The sequence below is a fragment of the Pangasianodon hypophthalmus genome, chromosome 6, assembly GCF_027358585.1.
Source record: "Pangasianodon hypophthalmus isolate fPanHyp1 chromosome 6, fPanHyp1.pri, whole genome shotgun sequence".
NCBI classification, from domain to species: Eukaryota; Metazoa; Chordata; class Actinopteri; order Siluriformes; family Pangasiidae; genus Pangasianodon; species Pangasianodon hypophthalmus.
The window spans coordinates 17,557,988-17,577,188 of NC_069715.1; the positions used below are offsets into that span (position 1 = coordinate 17,557,988).

The 19,201-nt window shown below is 41.3% G+C and overlaps 1 protein-coding gene across 2 annotated transcripts; it reads left to right on the top strand.

The window, feature by feature from the left end:
- Positions 1-9,597: 9,597 nt before the first annotated feature.
- On the top strand, positions 9,598-13,785 carry LOC113539654 (zinc finger protein 862). Of its 2 annotated transcripts, XM_026935606.3 has the most exons (5): positions 9,773-10,541; positions 11,056-11,766; positions 11,878-12,092; positions 12,195-12,412; positions 12,535-13,767. In XM_026935606.3, exons 2-5 carry the CDS (start codon positions 11,200-11,202, stop codon positions 12,684-12,686), a joined length of 1,152 nt encoding a protein of 383 aa, XP_026791407.1. In that variant the 5' UTR covers positions 9,773-10,541; positions 11,056-11,199; the 3' UTR covers positions 12,687-13,767. The 2 variants fall into 2 exon arrangements, 1 of the variants encoding a protein (XP_026791407.1); XR_003403945.3 differs by lacking the exons at positions 11,056-11,766; positions 11,878-12,092; positions 12,195-12,412 and having other exon boundaries at positions 9,598-10,541; positions 12,535-13,785.
- The last annotated feature ends 5,416 nt before the right edge of the window (positions 13,786-19,201 follow it).

A 19,201-nucleotide genomic window follows, 5' to 3' on the forward strand; every position in this document is an offset into this window, starting at 1 on the left:
CTGCAACTTTCCTACCAATAACGCTGCACTCTTTTTCCTTACCTTAGCTGATCCTCATCTGCAGTTATCCCAAATACATCATTACCATTACATCATCTGCAAGCAGAAAGTTAGAAACATGGTATGTCCTCTGCAATGTGAACTCCTGCACGTTTCTTTCTAACTAGCATTGGTTCTATTGCTATGGTGAACAACATTCCTGATAGAGAACAGTCCTGACTGATTCCCTTCTCTACCTTAAAAGGAGCTCTTAAACCACTGCTGAATTTTTAGTACACTCTCAATGTTGTAAGGAAAATGTTTCTGTTTATAAGGGAGCACTGTAGCAATGTAGGTGCTTCACTGTAAATTTAATTAATCCGTTTCATAAAATGACCAGTCTCATTAAATCAGTCTCATTAGTTAATCAGTCTCATAGAATATTCCCTTTTTAAGTTTAGAATTTTAATTAGAAATTAAAATTACAACTCGTAAATAAGTCAAAATGATTAAAACCTTAATTTTAGTTGAGAACAATAATCAATGACTGACTTTTATGAAGGCTTAGTTCTGAATAGTTACTGGAATACATAGAAAAGAATAAACACCAATTAACTATTTACAATGAACCTAATTCTAAATAGGAACAGACGAAGAAGACACGCTTGTGAGAGAGAGAGAGGAGAAAGGAATGTGTGTGTGTGTGTGTGTGTGTGGATGCGCTTTCTGCTGTAGAACTCGCTTGTCCCTTTGTGTGTGTGTGTGTGTGTGTGTGTGTGGGTGGGTGTGTGTGTGTTATAATAATGAAGAACCACATGAAACTGTGGCCTCCTGGTGTTTGAAACAAGGAGAACAATAGGGAATAGACATATGGCAGGGACTTTAAAAGACTTGCATTTGGTGGATGGCCAGCAATGAAAATATTTCCAATGACAAAAAAGTTCCAATTAATTCACGTTAATGTGAATAACGCTACAGAGTTTGGATCCTATTTTTCCTCGACATAAATCGTGTTAGTAAGCACAGAGGGAGATCACATGCAAATATAAGAGCGAGATTATATGCTGTGTGCACGATTCCCTTCGTGAAAAAAAAAATGCTGATTTAACGAACAGTTTGCAGCTTCGAATTACTCAACACAGTAAAACTTAGAAAGAAACAATAGTGAACAGTATCTTACGACGGTGTTTTAGGGACACTGTTTAACAAAAAAAGTGAAATTTTTCAAGAATAAGTCATAATATTTCAAGAATAAAGTTGTAATTTTTCAAGAAAAAAGTCATAATACATCATATTACAAGAAAAAAGTTTCAGTATTTCGAGAATAAAGTCATAATATTTCGAGAAAAAAGTCTAAATATTTCGAGAATAAAATTATAATATTACAAGAAAGAAGTCATATAATCTCGTAATGTGTTGAGAATAAAGTTGTAAATGACTGCCTGGTGGGCTTGCGGACTGCCAGTTTTTCTGATGCGTAGAAGCTCTTGCCTAAAGAATATACTTATTGTTCCCAGCACTCCCATTAATTGCTCCAAGTTCTGCATGGATGACTATCAGTTACATTCATGTACAATCAACAGGTACATTTTCATATTAGCTCGGATACCTTTTTATGATCAGTAGTTAGAACATTTGAAAATTTAATTTGTAAAGTTAGATTATCTGGTGGTGTAGGCATCAGTAGCCTATTAGCCCACCAAGACTTGGCAAGCATAAGGAATTGAGGTCTAACTGAGGTCAGTGAACTTCATTGGCAACGTTTCTATTCCAAATTATATCTGATCTTTATTCCAGTTTAAATTTTTTATTTTATTGCCAGGTGATTTATTGGATAGGTATAGTATGATTCATTTGTGTGTGATATTAAAACAAAACCTGGCTTGGAATATAATTCCTGCTCAGAAGTATGAAATAATGTGAACATGTGATGCTTCAACAAGATTCGTGTGATGAAATTTGTAGCTTAGGCAAGACTTATGGATATAGTTGGCTATAGCGATTGGTTAGCAAAGTGCTAATTTGTGGGTCAGGAGAGGACACTCCAAAAATCTACCATTACAGCCCTTGCCCGCTTGATCTACACTAATCTATTTTGTTAAAACATCTGCAGGTCACACTTTGTTAAGGTGTAGTCCTACTGTCACAACATATGATCTTATGCACTCCACATTTACTGAATAGCATGTCTCAATTGCAAGAACCTACTCACTTGTATTAGGTGTGTGTGTGTGTGTGTGGACACGTGCTCTGCTCTGGAATTCGCTTGTGCCTGTGTGTGTTCGCACTGAGCTTATAATAATGAAGAACCACGTGAGACTGTGGCCCCCTGGTATTTAAAACAAGGAGAACAATAAGGAATAGATATGTGGCAGGGACTTTAAAAGACTTGATGTGGTGGATGGCCAGTGATAGAAACTATGAAAATATTTCCAATGACAAAATAAGTTCCAAACCGTAGTAATGTAAATGTGAATAATGCCACAGAGTAAGCACAGAGGGAGATCATAGAGAGAAGAAAAGAGATCTGCCGTGGTGCACATGATTCCCTTCATATGAAAAAATGCTGATTTTAACAAACAGTTTGCAGCTTCAAATTACTCAACACAGTAAAACTTAGTGTTCACTATTGTTTCTTTCTATCTTACGATAGCGTTTTAGGGACACTGTTTAAAGAAATATAGTACAACATTTCAAGACTAAAGTCATAATATTTTGAGTATAAATTTGTAATTTTTAAAAAAAAAAGTTCTATCATTACGGGAAAAAAGTTTCAATATTTGGAGAATAAAGTCATAATATAACAAGAAAAAAGTCAATATTTCGAGAATAATCTTGTAATGTTTCGAGAATAAAGTCGGAAATGACTAACTTGTAGAATTCAATGATAAAAGTAATATAACCATAAATTTATACACATTTAAGTTGCTACAAGACACATTAAAAGAAATGTTTATGAAAAATTTACTAGTTTGTGAAATATTATCTGGTTAGGAACTAGCATGTTTATCTTGTTAAAGTTATTGATCTAAAAAAGCCATGAAGGATGCCGTTCCAATGTTTGTTTCAAAAATGTTATTTGGTTAAAGATGGCAGATATGCTATTGAACATACAATCAGGTCCATAATTTGGATAGTGACACAATTTTTGTAATTTTGCCTCTGTACATCATCACAATGGCTTTCAAATGAAGCAATCAAGATGTGACTGAGGTATAAACTTTCAGCTTTAATTCAAGGGGTTTAACAAAAAAATTGCATTAATGGTTTAGGAATTACTACAGAGTCCCTCCATTTTCACAGGCTCAAAAGTAACTGGACAATTGACTGATAAGCAGTTTCATGGCCAGGTGTGGCCTATATCCTCATTATTTCATGAGAAATTAAGGAAGTAAAAGGTCTGCAGTTGATTCTAAGCATTGAATTTGCATTTGGAATTTGCATTTGGTAGCTGTTAATGGGAACTCTCAATATGCGGTCCAAAGAGGTGTCGATGCATGTGAAGGAGGCCATCATTAGGCAAAACAGGCAAACCAGAAATCAAAACAGACCTATCAGAGAGATAGCAGAAACTTTAGGACTGGTCAATCAACAATTTAGCACACTCTTAAAAAGAAGGAATGCACTGGTGAGCTCAGCAACACCAAAAGGCCTGGAAGACCATGGAAGACAACTAAAGTGGATGAATGCAGAATTGAATGAAAAAAAAAAACCCTTCACAACATCTACCCAAGTCAAGAACACTCTGGAGGAGGTAGGCATATCATTGTCAAAGTCTACACCTTCATGGATGTAAATACAGACTGTTTACCTCAAGATGCAAACCACTGGTAAAACTCAAGAACAGAAGGAAGGCCAGATCAGACGTTGCTAAAAAAAAAAAAAAAAACTCACCAGTCATGATGCAAGATTAACTTGTACCAGAATGATGGGAAGAGAAGAGTATGGAGAAGGAAGTGAAGGCTCATGTTCCAAAGCATACCACATCATCTGTCAAACATGTGGAGACAGTGTTAAAGCATGGGCTTGTATGGCTGCCAATGGAACTGGGCCACTGGTGTTTATTGATAACGTGACTGCTGATAGAAGTAGCATCTGAAACATAGAGCTATATGTTCTGCTCAGATTCAGTCAAATACTGCAAAACCGATAGGACGGCGCTTCACAGTACAGATTGAATATGACCCAAAACATACGGTGAAAGTAACCCATGGGCTTCTTAAGGCAAAGAAATTAAATGTTCTTAAATGTCCAATGACCTCAACCCAATTGAGCATGCTTGTCACTTACTGAAGACAAAACTGAAGGCAGAAAGACTCACAAACAAGTAGCAACTGAAGGCCACTGCAGTAAAGGCCTGGCAAAGCATCTCAAGGGAGGAAACTCAGCATTTGGTGATGTCCATGGGTTCCAGACATTAGGCAGTCGCTGACTGCAAAGGATATGCATCCATGAATTTAAAATAATCCTAATATTTATGATTATGTTAGTTTGTCCAATTACTTTTGAGCCTGTGAAAAATGGCTATAATTCCTAAACGGTTATTGCAATATTTTTGTTAAACCCCTCGAATTAAAGATGCAAGTCTACACTTCAATCACATCTTGATTGCTTCATTTCAAATCCATTCTGGTGGTGTACAGAGTCAAAATTATGAAAATTGTATCACTGTCCAAAGACTTATGGACCAGACTTTATGTATAACTTTCATTTTCTAATTGTTTTGCATTCTTTAAGTTGTATTAATTTAACATGTTGTATTAATTTAACATTGTGTCAACCATCCCCATTATATGTGCAAGCCAATACTATGTTGGACCATGTTGTTCATCACATGATTTTAATTATGAATGAATTAACTTTGGCAAATACATTCTCTCATTAGGTATATGTTTTAGGTGTGATGTTAAGCTTTCATTTACTGAGATGATATATGGCTTCTTATTTATGCAACACAGCAGTGATACACAACAATGAAAACTCTTGAACTCACCTGAAAGTTATTGTTGTTTTATTCTGCAGTTCCATGATGGCAGAGAAACTGTCATATATTGTGGTTTTCTTGAGAAAGCGAAGTGTCTCAGAGGAAGCAATTCATTTTATGGAGGAGCAAAAGTTATAAATTGTTGTTTAAAACATAAGGCAAACAGTTGATTTAAAAATGGTCTATCCACTAAGGTGGTGACACTGAGCGTCCTTGTCCAGGTTCTTACTGAAACAAGTAATGTTCCAATAGGGCACCAAGTCTACATGAAAGCTTCATAGCAGACTTTTGTATGAATCAAAGTATGGGAAAGTATCCATTATGTAAACAGAATTTTAGCATGGATCTAATATGTGCCAAACAAAATACCAAATGTGACTAAGCGGTGGCTTGGTGGTTAAGGCTCTCTGTTACATCAAAAGGTTTCAAGCGCCAGCACTGCCACTGCAAGCTGCCACTGTTGGGCCTTTGAGCAAGGCTCTTAACTCTTTCTGCTTCAAGAGTGCTGCATTAGGGCTGACCCTTTTTTCTAACAAAGAAAGCTTCCCAGCTTCCTAGCAAGCGGGGATATGAGAATTTCACTATATTGTATATGTGAAAAATAATGGTACTTTCTTCTTTCTAAATGAAAGGGCAAACATACATTACAAATTATACTAGAAAATAATTTGATTTTATAATAATATTAAAATGGCAAATATGATGCATCTATATGGTTGGGTCCATAACTATTTGGACAGTGACATAATTTTCATAATTTTGCCTATGTACACCACCACAATGGATTTGAAATGCAGCAATCAAGATGTGCTTGAAGTGTAGACTTTCAATTTTAATTCAAGGGATTTAATGAAAATATTGCAGTAAACATTTAGGAATTACAGCCATTTTTCACATAGTCCCTCCATTTTCACAAGCTCATAAGTAATTGACTGATAAGCAGTTTCATGGCCAGATGTGGCCTGTTTCCTCATTATTTCATGCATCTCAAGCATATTGACTGTTTCATTTCAAATCTACTGTGGTGGTGTACAGAAGCAAAATTACACCGCTGTCCAAATACTTATGGAGCCGACTGTATGTACCTTTTCCATATGAGTTAACTTAAGTTGCTTCCATTCCCTGAGCCAAAATATAGCCTGTTTTCCCTCTCCAATGAACTGTTTAATATATACATTAAAATCAACAGTGTTATATCAACACCTAAAGAGTTAATTTTTACATTAATTTGGAGCATATACATCTCAGATATGCAGGTACAGATGCAGGTGCAGGTATACAGAGCTTTACTGAATGTAGCAATCAAAACAAATACCTAATCCTGAATCAAAGTCAAGGTGCAAGAGTCACGCAATCAACAATCAACATGGACTAGGGCAGGCAAGAGTAAGTTGAAAAACCAGAAACGAGATCAAAAACCTGGAAGACATTCAATAAATAAAGGCTTGGTCTTGACTGGTATAATAACACAGACTGTATACTTAACAAAGTGAAGGTGTAGTGAGGGTGCTTATATGAGTATACAGGTGATTGAGTCCAGGTGTGTGCAATCAGTAATTGGGTAAACATGAAAGCGAGAGTGTCTGTAATGGCTGTGAATTGTAGTCCTTGGCAAACATGTTTATAAGCTGCGCTGTATTCTGGGAGTTATAATTTAACGGAGACTCCAGCATTGACATGACAGAACCCCCTCAACCCACACCAAACAAAGAAAGTGTAAGCTTTAAAGCATTTAAGATAATGTAAGCAGGTTCTCCTTTGATGTCCAGAGGTGTCGGGGGTGGGGGTGGAATGCTGGGCAGGGGACCGGGCCTGACTGGCTTAAGGCATGAGACATGGAACTATGGAGCTATACGGCTGTGGCGTGGCAAGCTTGCATGTGACATTGTTGAGTAGTTGCAATATACTGAAAGGACCAATATAGTGATGTGCCAGCTTTCTGCAGCTTTTAGTGGTCTTTGGTGGAAAGCCACACCCAATCACCAGGTTCATAGGTGGGTGTCTCTTCATGATGTCTGTCTGCAAGGTAAAAAATAAGTGTTCCATAAGGTTCTGTTTTAGGCCCACTGCTTTTTCCTTTACACATGCTACATCTAGGTAAAATTATTCGTAAACGTGGTATTAGCTTCCACTGTTATGCTGATGACACACAGTTGTATGTTTCGGCAAAGCCAGATGTTGAGGGATGTATAAAGGACATTAGATGCTTATTAACTTCCTTCTACTTAATTCTGAAAATACAGAAGTACTTGTACTAGGACCACATGCAGCTAGAAGTAAGCTTTCAGATTACATAGTAACTCTGGATGGTCTTTCTGTTTCATCATGTGCAGCAGTAAAAGACTTTGGTGTGATTATTGACCCCAGTCTTAAGGGTTAATATCAAATGACTGAAGGCTGTCTGGGTGCTTTTGATGTTTTAATTATTCTGACTTTGTTGCGATTATCTGAGTTTTGTACTAGTTTGAGTGTGTTATTATCAGATGCACAGGACGCTAGCTAATTAGCATTTTGTGTTGAGATTGATGTGCACCGATCGATTAAGTGTTCCATGTATTACAGATATGTTTATTTTATCAGTTCATATATGAAATATTTAAAAGGGATCTAGTCCACTTAAAATTTGGCTAGTTTTACAGAGTTTAACAGAGTTTAATATTTATATATACAATAAAGTATATATATATATTTTTTTATTGTGACATTTTTGCTAAAGAAACTCAATTTATTTTAAGCAGGTTATAGACTTGTATAATGTGTGTATGCCCTATAAATCTGTAACATGAGATAGAATTGAATAAATATGAATATGATTCTATTTCATATGTTCTGTATGCACAGGACTCATGCAAGGACCCTCATGGAATGAGACCTTTGTTCTCCCCAGGAACACAAAGTTCACCATCCTTCACACATTCCACAGAACCCAGCTTTAACAGGCTGCATAAGGCTACTTTACATCTCCTGTAAGGACAATGACTTTTAAGATGATGCACCATAGTTTGAGAACTTGTTGCCTTTTTAATGTAATTCCTTATATATATCATGCCTATAGCCACCATTATGATGCTTTTGATCATTTAACAGGTATCATAGTGTTAATGAGTGTATCAATAACAGCAGGTATGTCGTGTTTGATATGTGTATGATCGCTATTGAATTTCCTAAGGGTTGGTATAACGTGAGTTTGAGTACAGTGTTATTATATCCATGTTACAAAATTCATAACCAAATTCTAACTCTGACATGTGGAAAGTTTGCAAAGCACATAACTCAGAGACCTGTATGTTAATTAGTGTCAGAGGAGTTTACACCCAGCCCCAAGATCCTGCTGATTGGAGCAAACACTTTGGGGTCAGCCCAACTGGAAAGGGTTAAAATTCCCTGACACAAAGGAAACTCTAAGTCACATCCAACACAGCTCTGTGAGAGGTCTCTTTTAACATCTTCAGAATTCTCGTCACCAAACTACTCCAGGAGAGTTCTCTTCAACTAACAGCTCAAGAGAGTCTCCATCCACATCTGAAGGAAGTCCCTTCCAACAAGTCACCAGTTGGACATAATTGCCGGTGGCCACAGAGGTAATATCTCATGCATAATTAATAAATACACTAATTTCAGGAAAATCCTCAATTCCACTCTAAAGATTCAGAAGTTGGATGAAGGTCTACAGACATTCCTTTGTGAAGATGAGGCCATTCTAAAAAGTTGACCAATAATTGCGTCCTCTAATGACCCAAATGACCTAAAGGTGCGTAACCCAAACCACCTTCTGTTACTGAGGAACTCGTGGGTGAAGGATTAGGTCATACAGATTATGCAAGATGAACATGTGTTTGTTGGCAAGGATTGTATCAAGACTGAAAGCAGTGAATTGAAAAGACTGATTACAAAGCTCTTGACTTCTCCAAGAAGCTGAATGAGGCAGTGGTAAAGACTGCATTCCTATGGTGTGTCAAGTGCTAGAAATCTCTGACACCAGAAGTCAGAAGTACACATACTGTCTCCTCCAAAATTACTGGATTGGCAAAGCCAATTCTTGCTTTTGCTGTACACTAAAGACATTTGTTTCTGAGATCAAAAGATGAATATGCGATGATAGATCAGAATTTCAGCATTTATTTCCTGATATTTACATCTAGATATTTTGCACAACTTAGAACATGGCACCTTTGGTGGCAAACTACAAAATTATAGGAACAGATAGTCTTAAAGTAAATTAAAGTTAATAATATTTGGTTGTATATCCCATTTTTGCAATAACTTCATCAAGCTGGTGACCCACTGACATCAAAAACTGTTGCAAACTTTTGTAATGCTTATCCAGGTTTTATCAGTCATTGTTGGTTTTAGGGGATTTCTCTTCTCTCCTCTTCAGAAGGTGAAATGCAAGCTCAGTTGGGTTATTGACATGGCAAGTCTAAAACATTTCACTTCCCTGATGAAGTCCTTTGTCATGTTAGCAGTGTGTTTTCAGTCATTGCCTGATGAAGTTCCTCCCAATTAGATTGGATGCGTTTCTCTGTAAACTGGCAGAAAGTATGTTTCTGTAGATTTCTGAATTCGGACTGCTGCTACCATCATGAGTTACACCATCAATAAAGATTAGTGAGTCCATTCCAGAAGAAGTCATGCAAGCCCAAACCATGACACCACCTCTACCCTGCTTGACCCATGAGCTCATTTGTTTTGGATCATGAGCAGGTCCTTTCATTCTCTACACTTTAGCTATTTTAATACAGTGAGTTTCTGCAGGTGATTCAGTAAACCCCCATAACCACCTTCAAAATAAAATATTTTGTAATTCACAGAAAAAAATTAAGTAAATAAATACAAAAATATTAAAGTGCTCATCACCCTTTGATGTTATTTACACTTTGGCCTTTCTATTATTTTGGTGGAGGTTAATCTTGGTTCCAGAACTTTAGTGGCTCATCTATGTATTTCTTTGCAAATTCCAATCTAGCCATCCGATTCTTACTACTGATGAGAGGTTTGAATCTCGTGGTATGGTATTCAGGGTTTGAAATCATCAAATCACTAGCCAATCTGGCGGGTTATAAATAATGTGCACTCGTTAATTTCCTGGTAAAGCTCATGTAAGCCAAATCTGCGCAGTTTTAGCGCAAATACGCAACTCGTGAGCCATAATGGTATACTAAATACAACATTATTGCGCAGAATGTGCGCATATCTGGCTTACTTGAACACACCCGTCAACAAATGCAACAAATTACGGCGCGCTAGACTCGATACAACTCTGGACTCGAAAATAATGTAATAATTTGGCGATATTTAGCTGGGGTTACTAACCGCAGCGTAAAAAGGAAAGTCGCCCCAAACAAGAAAGGAGACCAAGAAAAGAAAAGCAGAAGTTTTAATACCAAGTGGCAAACTGGGCACGAATGGCTCGTCTGTGACTCCACAAATCAGATAATGTACTGTGAGGTACAACTTCAAACTTCTCTTTCGAAACGCTCATGCTGTGGCGAAAAAAGACCGTGGTTTCAGGAAGCGCGGCTGGATTAACCGCAGGGAAAAAAGGGAGACCCTTCTCGGATTTCACATGGATGTGTGAGTAAGTACTGTTTAAATTGTTTTTGTTGTGCTCCTTTACAGATGATTACTAGTTACTTAAAATACATACTGTTGTGATCAACTGTTAGCCAAGTAATATTAGCTAATGCAAGCGCTCCAAAATATAACAGTAGATTGTTTACTAAACCGTGACATAGGAAATGGTGTTTATCAACATATACTGTATAGTAAATGTATACAGTACCAGTCAAAGGTTTGGACACATTACTATTTTTAATGTTTTTGAAAGAAGTCTCATCGAGAAAAAAAAAAATAATAAATGATATTTAAAGTATATTAAAAATAGAAAACCATTATTTTCAATATTTCACAGTATTACTGTTTTTTTTCTGTATTTTTGATCAAATAAATTCAGACTTGATGAGCATAAGTGACTTTTTTAAAAAAAAACATTAAAAATAGTAATATGTCCAAACTTTCAACCAGTACTATATACATGGTTATCTTTGTTAAACACTGAATATGTTCAGTAATTTTTACTTGTTTTATGACAGTTTAGACTTGACAGTCAGAAAGGTTTAGATGTAGGGAAAACATACAGGAATGTCAATCAAGCAAAGCTATTCAAGCACTGCATAGCGGAGGAAGAGAGAAGAAAGATAAGGGAGAGTGTGTCCACTGCGAAATTCATCTCTGTGATGACAAATGGATCTGTAGACTCTTCAGTTACAGAAGAGGAGATGGTGTACGTAAGGACCGCAAAGGCTGGGCAGGTCAGAGTTTATTTTGCTGGTGTTCAGGCAGTCTCTAGGCCAGACGCCAGCCACATTGCTGAGGCAGTGAGTAGCATTATGGACAGCATATCAGGCAATAGCACTCGGTGGAAGAGAAAACTTGTAGCCATAACCACAGATGGAGCTGCGGTGATGACTGGTGAGAAGAACGGTGTGGTCACAAGAATCCGGGGAGACAGGTCTTATGTGTTGGGCATCCATTGCATGGCCCATAGGCCTGAGCTAGCTTACGCTGATGCAGTGAAACAAAGTCTGATGGCTAGGAAGGTTGAAGACCTAATGACTGGTCTTTATACTTTGTACCACAAGAGCTCAGTAAACAGAGATAGTCTCAAGGCAAGCTTTGAGGAGCTCAACATGAAGCCCTTGATTCCAACCAGAATTGGTGGAACCCGGTGGGTGGCACACATCCTCAGGGCTTTAGACCATTTCCTGAGAGGCTATGCAGGAATTACACATCAGTTGGAAAAGGTACTTTAAGTTATACTATTTGTAAGTTATAATGTAAAGACAGTCAGCAGAGATGCATGCTTTTTTATCTGTTACCTGTATGATACAAAGATATTTTATTTTTAATTGCAGACAATGCAGACTGATGTCAAACTTAAGGCCAAGGCCAAAGGATTCCTTAATATCATCAATGATGGTACACTTGTAAAGTTCTCCTGCCTCCTGTATGACATTTTGACACACCTCAGCAACCTGTCAGTCACCCTGCAGAAGTCATTAGTGACTTTGGCTGAGGCTCAAAGCTGCCTCTCTTCCACTCAGGCAGTTTTAAAGAAGTATAAGTCAAGGTGTTCATTCTTATGTTTTGTGGTGTTACATTTTAAAGGAGTAGTTGGTTCCTCCTGTGCATGCATCCTTGTCACATAAAGTCTAAAATCTGCTTACCCTAGACTGGGGCCTAAGTTGAGGTCAGTGCTGGAAGCTGATACATATGAGAACGTCCACCTGAAGCCTCCTAATGCTGAACAGCTGGATATGGCCAAGAAACAGGTTATAGATTCTCTGTGCCAGTGCCTCACTAAAAGACTTGGGGATGTAAGCAGTGTTGTCCTGAAGGCTATGCGACTGATCAGTTTCCAATGCTGGCCAGATGCAGACATGAGTACAGGTTACTAATTAAATGTATAAACCTTAACCAACACCTTTTTAATAGGGAAGATAACTTGTATTATGGAAAACAACATAAATATTATGTATTTTATGTATATTCATAAATATTATGTATTTTAGACTTTGGAGACACTGACGTGGAAGAGCTCACACATCATTTCAAGCCTCTTCTCATGTCAGCTGGAGTGGATGTTGACTTGATCCCGGATCAATGGACTGTACTAAAGTCACGACTGTACCAGCAAATGGGGCCCTTAGAGAAGATAACCTGACCTGCTGTGAACAGGATGCTGGGCCACGAGTGTCCTGATATTCTTCAACTTTTTGACCTCATACTTGCCATCCCATCATCTTCTGCTGACTGTGAACAAGGTTTTAGTTTAATGAAGTTGGTGGCCTGCAAGACTGAAGGTTGAGACGCTCTGTGACCTTCTTACTGTCCAGCTAAACTCTCCTGATATCATGCACTTTGATCCCAACAATGCCATTGATATATGGCATGCAGAGAGTTTACGCTCCCGCAGACCAGAGTTCACATGCAAAGACCGAGCTGAAAAACAGCACTTCCTTAGTGACACAGTGGACTCTGAGGATGAGAGCTCTGAGGACCTCTGAGCATTTGTTTAAGCGAAATTCAGATTTTATAATAAATAATAATAAAATATGTAATAAATGTTTATAAATAAAGATGTGACATGGTTAATCTGGTTATGGACATCTGAGCATTTGCTTAAGTGAAATTCAGATTTTATAATAAATAATAATAAAATATATAATAATTTTTTTTTTTTTGTAATTCAAGTTTTTATTGCTTTCATCCGGTACATGACAGTATCATACAAAACACAAAATACAGATAATACTGCATGTAAGGCCAGAATATATACAGTGAGATTAACAGAGATAGACAGAATACTAAATAAGGAGAGAAAAAAAAAGATATAAATAAATAAATTTTTTTTTAAAAAAATTAATAAATGTAAATAAATTAATAAATAAATAATAATAATAGTAATGACAAGTCAAAATTATTGCGTCACATGGAAAGACAGTGTCACAAAAGACCAAAAGTCTTCCCAAACCGGAATACCCACAGGGACCTCTGCTTTGTTCGTACGAAGCTGTCTTAGTCATTATGTTGACCCATTCTTTTAGTTCTGGGGTTTTGGGAGTTTCCCAGTGTTTCAAGATGACTCTAGCCGTCACAGAGACCCCCACCATGATCACTGCGAACTCTCCCTTTGTAATATTTGGCATCTGCTCCCTGTCTCCCAGTAGACATAACCTTGGTGATACTGGTATTGTTGTTCCAAGCAATTTGCTTAAGATATTTAAAGTTTGGTGCCATAAAGGCTGAATAAGTGGACAATCCCAAATACAATGAGTAAAAGTACCTCTGTCCTTTTGACATTTCCAACAAACATTATTATTTGTCAAATGCATTCTATTGAGTCCAAGAGGTGTCAAATAAAACCTGTGTATGATTTTATACAGTGTAAATTGTCCTCTAGCTTCTCTTACATATTTACCTGTATTTGACAGAATTCTTTTCCACTCTTCGACCCCAATTACAATCCCAATGTCCTTTTCCCATATTGTCTTTAAATTAATGCAGTTGTTATTGAGCACATGGTTGGTCGTCCTGTAGAATACAGAGGCTTCTTGTTGGGGATAAGGTAGTGTTAGGAAGTCCAAGATGTGGTTTCCGTCCGTGTGCTGGATATTTGTGGAAACACAGTTTCTAATTTGAAGATATTTCCAGAAATGATAATTTCCCTTTAAATTATACTTCTGTGCAAGATTATTATAAGACATAAATACACCCTGTTCAAACAAATCTGTCACAGTACACAAGCCATTCATATGCCATTTCTTCCAGTATATGGGTGATTTCCTGATACAGATAGCAGAATTATACCATAGGGAAGAGTATGGTTGTTTACAATGTGATAATTTATGCATCTTGTGAATCTTTGCCCATACCTCTCTTGAGTGCTTCATAATAGGATTTGTGGTTGTGTCTAAGCACTGAGACAAGTGCTTGATAGGGCTGTATGACCATGACAAGGTCTTCTCAATAGTAACCCAATCCAATTGAGTATTATTATTCCAATGCTTGGCCAATTTGGCCATTTCAAAGGATATCTGATAAAGCCGAGGGTCTGGTAATCCCAACCCTTCCTTATCCCGAGATGTACATAACTTGTTAAACTTTATCCTGGGCCTTTTCCCATTCCATAGGAAACGTTTAAACATTATATCGTATTGTTTAAAGATCAACTGTGGTATTGTAAGTGGTAGCATCATAAGCACATAGTTAAGCTGAGACGAGACCACCATCTTAATTATATTCACCTTCCCCCATAAAGTTAACTGAATTTTTCCTCATTTGTCCAAGTTATTTCTTATGTTTTGTAGAAGTGGAGCCAGGAATCTCTTCTAACTCCCTACTTATCTTGATACCCAAATATTTCTTGGATATAATAATATCTTGGAATCCATCTAAAGCCAAATTTAGTTACCATATTTGCGTTACATATTCCGTATATAGGCATAGCTTCCGAAATTGTCCAGTTAATTTTATATCCAGACACTTTAGAATAGGATTGAACTGTCTCCATTAAGTAAGGTAAGGACCTGTCTGGATCTTTTACCAAGGCCAGAATGTCGTCAGCATATAAAAACAATTTGTGCTCTTTATCGCCTCCCTGTGTCCCCCAGGTGAGGTCAAAAGACGAAGAAACTTTACCGTTGGTAATCACACATACCTTAGGTGTCTTATATAATGTTTGAACCCACTTGATGAAACAAGGCCCAAACCCAAAATTTGACAAAGTTGTGAATAGAAATTCCCAGTGAACCCGATCAAACGCCTTTTCTGCGTCGAGTGAGAGGTCAACAATTGGGTCGTTTTTTTCTCTGTTTAGCCAAATTAGATGTAGTAACCTTCTCATGTTATCCGTTGATGACCTATTCTTCATAAATCCAACTTGATCAGGGTTTATAATTTTGGATAACACCTTCTCTAACTGTAACGCAAGAATTTTACTAAGGATCTTACAATCTACATTAATTAAACTAATTGACCGATAATTTGAGGGTTCAGTGGGGTCCCTATCTTTCTTAGGAATCACCGATATTAGAGTGTCGTTGAAAGAAGAGGGGAGAGATCCACAAGCATATGCCTCATTATATACTTCTGTTAGAGTAGGTTCAAGTAAATCTATATACTGTTTATAATATTCAACCGGGAATCCATCTAAACCTGCTGACTTTCCATTCCGCATAATAGATACAAGTATTTTCTGACTTCAAGTTCTTTTATTGGGCCTTCTAACATATTCATCTCCTCTGGGGACAATTTAGGCGTTTTGAGCTTGGAGAAAAAATGTCTCCAGGTTACGTATGTAACCATGGTTCCCCGAGGGAACGAGACGCTGCGTCACGAAACGCTATGGGAACGCCCCCGCGTGACCGCGCTCTGAATCACGTGTCTAATCCGTCCAATGGATGGGCGAGACGTCACGGGCGGGGTGACGTAGCAACCCGGAAGCATAAAAGCCCGAGCAGCGAGCCCCGCGTTAGCTTACTGGAAAATGAAGCAAGCGCCGCAGGGACGCCGGAAGTGTGGCACCGAGATGCAGCGTCTCGTTCCCTCGGGGAACCATGGTTACATACGTAACCTGGAGACGTTCCCCTTCAGGAACTCGAGCTGCGTCACGAAACGCTATGGGAACGAGTATACCCACGCCGCCAGACTTACAAGTCCCTGCCTCCAGGAGGAGGCAAGCCTAAGGCACAAGGACAGAGGAGCCGGGAGTGGCTCGGGTATCTAGGTCATAAAACCTGGCAAAGGTCAGGGGCGTGGACCATTCCGCCGCGTTGCAGATGTCCTGTAAGGACACACCTGCCAGAAAGGCCTTAGAGGCCGCCACCGCTCGGGTAGAGTGAGCCTTGACCCCCAGGGGACTGGGGAGACCAGAGGACTCGAAAGCCAGAGAAATGGATTCTACAATCCACCGGCTGAGGGTCTGCTTAGAAGCAGGAAAACCCCTCTTAGGGGGACCAAAGCAAACAAGCAACTGGTCCGCCTTTCGCCACAGGGCAGTTCTGTGGACGTACGCATCCAGTGCTCGCACTGGACACGTACAATTGAGCTTCCGATGGTCGGGCTCCCTAAAGGGAGGAGGACAGAAAGCCTGCAGCACGACCGGCCGTGGTGCCGAGGAGGGGACTTTCGGTACGTACCCCGCTCGGGGGTACAAGAATGCTTTGGCCAAACCAGGCGCAAAGTCTAAATAGGAAGGGGCCACCGAGAGGGCCTGAAGATCCCCCACTCTCCTAAGAGAGGAAATTGCCAAGAGAAAGGCAGTTTTCAACGTCAGAAGACGGTCCGAAATCTCCTCTATGGGCTCGAAGGGGGGTTTGCAGAGAGCCTCTAAAACCATGGCCAGGTCCCACAAGGGGATCCGAGATCGAGCTGGAGGTCTGATCCTCAGCGCACCGCGGAGGAAACGTGTCACCCAGGGGTGCCTGCCCACTGACTGGCCATCGAGAGGGGCGTGGCAGGCCGCAATAGCCGCCACGTACACCTTCAGGGTGGAGTGGGTCATTCCCGCGGAGAGGCGGGCCTGCAAGAACTCCAGCACTGTACCAACTGGGCAGTGAACAGGGTCAAGCCGGCGGTCTCCGCACCAGGAAGTGAAAAGATTCCACTTCAGGGCGTACAGTTTCCTCGTAGAGGGAGCTCTGGACTGGAGGATGGTCTCCACAACCTCGGTTGAGAGACCGGAAGCGCGGAGTTGTGCCCCCTCAGAGGCCACACCCACAGCTTCCACAGCTCCGGGCGGGGGTGAAGATGGCACCCCGCCTGTGAGAGGAGATCCCTCCTGATCGGAATCTCCCATGGGGAGCCGTCTAGGAGGGAAATCAGGTCCGAGAACCATACTCGGCCCGGCCAGAATGGGGCTACTAACAGTAGACGAATTCCGTCCTGGCGCACTCTCTCCAGAACTCCCGGGAGCAGAGCGACCGGAGGAAAGGCGTACAGACACAGCCTCGGCCACGGCTGTACCATGGCATCCAGTCCAAGAGGAGTTGGATGAATCAGAGAGAACCAAAGGGGACAGTGCGACGTCTCAACACAAACAGATCCACCTGGGCTCTGCCGAACATACGCCATATGAGCTCCACCACCTCGGGGTGGAGTCTCCATTCCCCGGGCACCGGCCCCTGCCTCGACAGGGCGTCCGCTCCCACGTTGAGATGACCAGGGATGTAGGCCGCTCTCAATGAGAGGAGGTTCCCTTGGGACCACACAAGGATCTGGAGCGCCAGCCTGTAAAGGGGGCGTGAACGCAGAACGCAGACAAACGTGCCTGCATCGTGGTCGAATCCCACACGACGCCTAGATAAGCGGTTCTCTGAGCTGGAGAAAGCACGCTTTTCTCGGCGTTTAGTCGTAACCCCAGTTCCTTCATATGGGCGAGAACGGCATCTCGATGCCGAGCCGCCATCTGCTCTGAATGAGCTACAATCAACCAGTCGTCGATATAGTTCAGTATGCGGATGCCCTGTAGTCGCATAGGAGCCAGGGCAGCATCCACGCACTTCGTGAAGGTGCGGGGTGAGAGTGCTAGGCCGAAGGGAAGAACCCGATACTGGTAAGCTTCGCCCCCGAAAGCGAACCTCAGGAACTTCCTGTGCGGGGGAAGGATGGAGATGTGGAAATACGCATCTTTTAGGTCGATCGTGACGAACCAGTCCTCGAGCCTGATCTGAGACACCACCTGAGTGACCGTAAGCATCCTGAACTTCAGTCGAGCAACTGAGAGGTTCAATTGCCGCAAGTCCAAAATGGGACGCAGCCCTCCCCCCTTCTTGGGAACAATGAAGTACCGGCTGTAGAACCCTGACTCCCTGTTGTGAGGAGGGACCAGCTCGATGGCCTCCTTCCTCAGGAGAGTACGTACTTCCTGCTCCAATACCAGAGCCTGCTCGGGACCCACCACAGTGGGAAGAACCCCAGAAAAACGAGGTGGAGGCGAGCCGAACTGGATTTGGTAGCCTCTTTCTACAGTACGCAGGACCCAATGAGACACATTCGGCAGAAGTTTCCACGCTGCCAGAAAGCTCACTAAGGGAATCAGTCTCTCGAGACTGACCTCTGGTGTAATAGAAGCGGTTAGCTGGGTGCCCTGAGGCGGCGAACCGACATGGGGGAAATGAGCTAACCACTGCGAAGGCCTCAGGAGAGGCCGCGAGCCTCCCAGACCCGCTACGTTGCCGGGCGAGAACTGGGAGAGGCGCTCGCCGGAGACCGCTGCGCCCTGAAGCACCATAGGTGGCAGGGTTGGCAGATCGACCTCCTGAGGGCACTGGGGGGACCCGGGCACCGTAAGATGAGGTGTACGCCGCGTCGCCCCAGAGGGGCCCGCCCTCGGAAGCCCTGGGCCAAAACCATCAGGGCTTCTTAGCCGCGGCCCTTCTGGACATGAGGACGGTCCTCAGATCCGCCTTAGCGCCTGAAGGGCCGGGCCCAGAGCGTCGTCGCGACTCCTGCTCCCGCCTCGGGGGAGCACGGGAGGCGACGCTCTGCTTTTGGGCCTCCCTGTAGGAGGGGGCCGTACACGGAGGGGGCTGCCCCCGCCCGGCAGCCCCACGAGCTAGAGAGCGACGGGGGAGGAACCGCTGAAACGCCGCCGCCTGAGCACGGGCCTGCTGGTATCTCTCGACGACGGAGTCTACCGCGTCGCCAAACAGGCCCGAGGGAGTAAGCGGGGCGTCC

Coding starts and splice junctions, on each gene's coding strand:
- LOC113539654 (XM_026935606.3), top strand. CDS start 11,200: ATGACAAATGGATCTGTAGACTCTTCAGTTACAGAAGAGGAGATGGTG. Junction 11,767..11,877: donor TTACACATCAGTTGGAAAAG/GTACTTTAAGTT, acceptor TTTTAATTGCAG/ACAATGCAGACTGATGTCAA. Junction 12,413..12,534: donor AGATGCAGACATGAGTACAG/GTTACTAATTAA, acceptor TATGTATTTTAG/ACTTTGGAGACACTGACGTG.